A 5,849-nucleotide genomic window follows, 5' to 3' on the forward strand; every position below is an offset into this window, starting at 1 on the left:
AGGAAATCCAGAGGGGAATAATTTACGTGGCATCATTTAAACAATTTTGAACTACAAGCAAACTTTCTTCATATGTGTGCATGCATGATGGCTTCTGAAACCTTCAGTATTAATAACAATTTGTGAAAAAGGCAGCTAAGAACTGGTACAATTTATAGCAGAGTCTAGATTAAAGAAAACTATGAAGTTCTTCATGGTTTAGAAACACTCCACCACACACACACAATACAGATTTTCAGCATTAATTTCACATGCGGACGGGATAGTGTCTTTCTAAAAACTCTGACAACATAACATATAACTTGGCAGCTGTAGCACCTACCAACATTTTAAAATACAATATAATTTTGTTAAACACCAATACTGTATAAATCCTGTACAGGTCTACCCTGTGCAAATGGTATTACAGAAACCACCCAAACAAATGAAGACATTGAAACCTGGCAGATCTCATGCCACAACACATACATCATTTCTTAGCAAATCATATCATATAAGCATGGCATTTCAAACCAGAGCAAATCAAAAATCCCTAGGAAATGAATGAATATTTTTCCCAAAAAGCTGAACCAGAAAACAAAAATGTGTACGGGTGAAAATTAAGGATCCATGCTAAAATGTTCTACCAAAGAGGCAATACAATGTATCTAATCAAAAACAATGTTTTAATTTCCAAAACTCTTCCAAATATATTATCCTCTACGTTCCAATTTTATTTAAAAAAAATAATTCTTTGTTATATCTAATTCAGATCCATGCTCTGCTGGTTTAAAACCATAACCCCTTGTTCTACCAGTAACAGAGAAGAAGTCCCCCTCCATCTTTCTTACAGGCCTCCTTTAAGTACTGAGAGGCTGCAACAAGGTCTCCCTGGAGCCTTCTCCTCTGTGGCTGCCCCAGCCCAACTCTCTCCTGCTGGGCTCCCAGCAGAGGGGTTCCCCCCTCGGGGCATTGCTGGGGCTCCTCTGGCCCCGCTCCAGCAGGTCCCTGGCTCTGCTGTGCTGAGGACTCCAGAGCTGCCCCAGCACTGCAGGGGGGTCTCCCAGAGCTGGCAGAGGGGCAGGATCCCCTCCCTGCCCTGTGCCCACGCTGCTGGGGGGGCAGCCCAGGATACAGTTGGCTTTCTGGGCTGCAGGCACACATTGCTGGCTTATACATCCAGCTTTTCATCCACCAGTATCCCCAGTTCCTTCTCCACAGGGCTCCTCTCAATCCCTTCATCACCCAGTCTGTATTGATACCAGAGACTGATGGGAGAGCTCTCCAGTGTAGCTTTTTCTATCCCACAGATATCTGTTTACTGTAGTAATAGTCTGCAGGAATCGATTATCTACTGAATCCCAGTTTTAAGGGATCTCTTACAAGAAATGGATAGTTCCTCGATTTTATTTGCCATCTGAAACTGATTCATAAATTAAATTAATCTTGCCAACTTGAGGAAGGTTATTACCATAAAAAGTGTCACACAGGTAATGGTAACCACCATTTTGAAGCTACTCAGTCAGTTAAGGAAGTGGTTATGGCTTTCTGAGTAAATTCTACAAAAGTTTTGCCACTGTACCACACAAGAAACTAATCTCAACAGTTAACAAACCTGAGTTGAGTAGAGCAAAATATGCTGAGATTCAGAAGACAAAAAGCAGCAGAAAGTGGATGCTGTTTAGGATATGACTAAAAGAAGATTATTACTCGTTACCTAAAATGTCCGCAATTAAGACAAACAAGGCTGTGGTCAGTAAAAATATCAGGATGAATCCACTGTTCAGGTTATGTCCTAATACCAGTGCCAATACCAAAAGCTCAGTAATCAGAAGGACTCTGTGCTCACGGTTGCAAAACAACCTCCAAAACCTGTTATCAGTTCAAGTAACCTCTCTTCACATAAGCATCTCACGTAACATCTCACTTGAATTGTATTTATTGTTTCACTGCAATAATCAGTGTTGTGGAAGCATCAGAAAATGTTTAGACTAACAAATACTGGAAACTTGTGAGGTTTTTTCATTTTGTTCTGTGCTCTTTTGAGGAGCTTAATTGTTTATTTAGTTTTGCTTTAAAAGATGCTCTATTGTCTTTAGCTCTTTTGAGATATTTATGATATTTAAAAGCATGCAACAAAAGTTGGGGCAGTTTTTATTCATTTTTATGAAACAAGTTTGTGCTGAGAATCCACACTTCAGAGGAAATTTACAGGTCACACTTAAACCTTATGAAAACATTAACTGATTCTGAAGTTATGACAGATCACTAACTAGACTAAGAACTGAGCCCAAAAGATAAATGGCCAAATCAACCCAGGCGGTGAGGCTGCTCAAAAGAAACAGTCACTCATCTGACTGAAACTGGACAAGTTTGACCAGGAGGCCCAAGGAACACGGTGTGGAAGAGCCAGTCGCAGGGCACAGAATCTGTCCCTAGATGGAGCTGTGTGCCACCACAACAGCTGCTTCCAAAGGCAGGACCCAGCAGGCACAGCTACTCAAGGATTCTCTCCTGGTACATTTTAGTGCTCTGTACTTTTCCATTTAAATGGCTCATATCTAGTAAAGAGGTTTGTAATTCCTAAGTAAAATGAAGGTACAGCCCACTGTTCTGCAAAACACACATACAGCTGGACAATGCCACTCCTGCAACAACACAGGAGCTATATTGGTGTAAATGATGGGTCTCATTCTTGATAATGTAAACATGGAATCAAACAGTAATTGAGCTGCAGAATTAACATAACTTAAATGTTTTTTGGCATATTTAACACTTGAAACACAAGGATTACAAACTTGAATCACCTACCAGAAACATACTCCTTATAGTACTTACCACACACATTCTGGCTCCAGCCAGAGTTAGGTGGTCAGAGAGATAGAAGGCATCATAACAACTAGGGTAGGAAGAGAACGAGCTCAGAGCAAACTAGTACCCAGAACAATAAAACAGAGAGAAAAAGACAAATGGTAGGGAAGAAATGGTATCAGGAAGAAAACAAAAAACAAACAAAAAAAACCCAAACAGATACTCAGATTGTTTTTGCCTCCTTAGACTGAAGAAACATTTCAAAGCATGAGAAAAAAGGAAAAGTAAATAAATAATTTACTTTAAAAGGTATGATCTAGCAGCATTTGCCTATTTCTAGAAAAAAAAACCACAACCCATGCATTATTTTGAAGCTTTGCACAAAATGCTGCCAATTTCTAATGTTATTTACACTGAGCTGTTAGAGATGACATTCCTTACACTCACTTCTGACTAATCCAACACCTCTTGTGTCACTTTGGAGAGGACTCACCCTGAAGATGCTACGATTTTAAAAATTTTATTAATTTCTTCTTACCAAACATTGTTCAATTCCTGTGAATGGTCTGTTCTGTTGGATATATGAATATGATGGATATAGGATACACTCTAGATGTTGGGTATACAAAAACAGGACTGTTGTACACTGAGCTGTTTTGAGGCATTAAGGAAACAAATTTCCAGCAGACTGACAAAGTAGCTTTGCTCTTACCATCTGCCAAAGTGATAAAGAAGGAGGGTCCTTCCTGGAGTCTCATTTTCAGAGGTGCTCCCGTTTCAACTTTCTTCCAGTTGAACATATCCAAGGCCTTCTGATCACCACTGACAGCTGCTTTTGCCAGCTGTGCGAAGTCCCTGAAAACAGAGGGGCTTAATTTCCAGTTCCTTACATAACAGAGTACTTTCCATCTCCAAGAACAGATAAGTAGTTAATAAAGTATACCGTAAAGAGGGAGTAAAGGTATTTCATACAATGACTGGGAAAAGGACAAACACAAGAAGATACAGAGCAAGATTTAATACTTCTTTCCATTACCATTGTTTCACCTTTTTTTCCATAAGCATAAATTTTTTTGCAAAGATGTGAAACAGAAGTGGCACAGACAAGGAATTTTTTAATATTTTTTTTTACTGCTACAGCTGCTTCCTGTTTCTTGCCTGGAGAGGCAAGAAATAATAATGTTTAAGAATTGACTTTTAATTTAACTGTTCTTGCTAATAATTTCATGGATAGTTGTGTTTTCAGTGTGCTTTCTGCACTTCACAGTCAGCGACACCACTCATTAGAAGAACTAAAGGAAGAAGAGTCAACAGCAACAGAAGAAAGGTATGAACAAAAGGGAGAAGGTATGTTCCTGTTGATCTGATCCAGTAGCCAGTTACTAGAGTGGGAGAAGAACTTGGCTAAAAAGACAGTTAGGAGAAGAACTTTTTTATTTTCATTTATATTTAAAAAGAGGTTTGACTGTGAGTGGGGTTTTCTTTCTAAGGAGCAAGCCCTGGTGTCCCAGTGCTCTGACAGGGCACAACACTTACTCGCCAGGAGGGGGTGGTCGAAAGACACAGCGAGAGAGACCTTTTCCATACTCCTGCTTCAGCAGGGCAGGACCCTGCACTCTGCCTCGCAGGTCCACCCTCCACAGCACCAAGACACCATGCTAGAAAAAGACAACAGTTAAACCAGTACACTTTCACACAGGTGAGAATCCAGACTCCAGCTACTCAGCATACATGAAAATAAACATTTCATTTGACAGAGCAACACTTCATTTAGTTGACACATAGAATTACTCCCACTTTAAATGACACGGAATAAAAATTAACATTTTATTATTTGCTTATTTAAAATCAAGTAATCTAAAAAAAGCTTGTTGGTCATATCCATTCTCAGTAAAATGACACTGCCAGAGCAATTAAATGGATAGTCCTTGGCTCTCCTCTGCAAGCAGCACATGCAAATATTAGTTTAGGTAACTCCTTACCCATTTTTTCTTGCAAGTAGTCTAATTGCTAAAAGAAAAGATACTCAGCTAAAGGATAATAAAGTGTAAGATGATACACATCTCTGAGTATATAACACTGACATAGATTAGCATGGGTATATGATTAGACACATGTGACGTAATAGGATGCAGAAAATCAGGAAAGAATTTCAGAATTTTTGTAGCTTTTGTCTTTTCAGAGTAAATATTCAAGTACAACAAGAATTCATTTTTAGACACTTAACATAGTTACCAGAAGAATCATAGACACTAAAGAAAGGAAGACTGGTTAGCCAATTAACTCAACAGGAGCAAATATAATCTGGCCCTCAGAAGCTGGCACAGGTTCTGAAGGCAACGTGCATTTTGCAGTGCCAGCTCTGAATGAGCACCAGACCCCTGGAGACTGGAAAGAATGGAGAAGGCAGAGAAGCAAAGACAGCTTGGCATGACTGAGACATTGACCACGCCAACACACTGACCGACGCTACAGCCTCGCAGCTGGGATTTAAAGATTATTATTTATTGTTGTTCTTATGTTAGTGCTTAGGGAAGCAAACTGCATTTGGAGTCCACCTGTCTGAGCAGTACATGAAGAGAAGAGCAACAACTTGCAACATGAAATTCAATCTAATTTTGTTCCATTAAGATACATAACAACAGTAGTATTATAATTTGCTCTACTTTTCTTTCTTCTTTCAATGGAGCAGTCTTCTTAGAAGTGAAATCCACTGTCTATGTCATTGATGAAGATAATTAAACAACACTGGTCCTAGTACTGACCCCCCCAAGGGACAACACTTGTCACTGATCTCCATCTGGACATTCAGCCATTGACCGCTACCCTCTGCATGCAACCATCCAACCAACTCCTCACCCACTGAACAGCCCACCCATCAAATCTGTACCTCCCTAGCTTAGTGAGAACAATGCTAGGGGGACCATGTCAAAGGCTTTGAAGTCATCAAGACAGACAATATACATAGCTCTTCACTTGTCCCTTGATGTAGCCACTCCATCAAAGAAGGCACCTCCCTCTCCTCCACCTGCCTTAGCAGAGCTTCTGGGAGGATCTGC

At 40.0% G+C, this 5,849-nt stretch overlaps 1 protein-coding gene across 1 annotated transcript in view; it reads right to left on the reverse strand.

The window, feature by feature from the left end:
* The window catches only part of LOC103775195 (intraflagellar transport protein 140 homolog), a gene marked incomplete at its 5' end in the record, with an annotated part of 24,318 nt that extends 19,870 nt beyond the window's left edge, over positions 1-4,448 (reverse strand). The window contains 2 exons of the mRNA XM_008942640.1: positions 3,503-3,645; positions 4,327-4,448. Of these exons, the coding sequence (XP_008940888.1) occupies positions 3,503-3,645; positions 4,327-4,448 (265 nt within the window). The remainder of the gene's footprint in view (positions 1-3,502; positions 3,646-4,326) is intronic.
* Positions 4,449-5,849: the final 1,401 nt, after the last annotated feature.

The sequence above is a fragment of the Merops nubicus genome, unplaced genomic scaffold (assembly GCF_000691845.1).
Source record: "Merops nubicus isolate BGI_N331 unplaced genomic scaffold, ASM69184v1 scaffold16946, whole genome shotgun sequence".
Taxonomy (NCBI): Eukaryota; Metazoa; Chordata; class Aves; order Coraciiformes; family Meropidae; genus Merops; species Merops nubicus.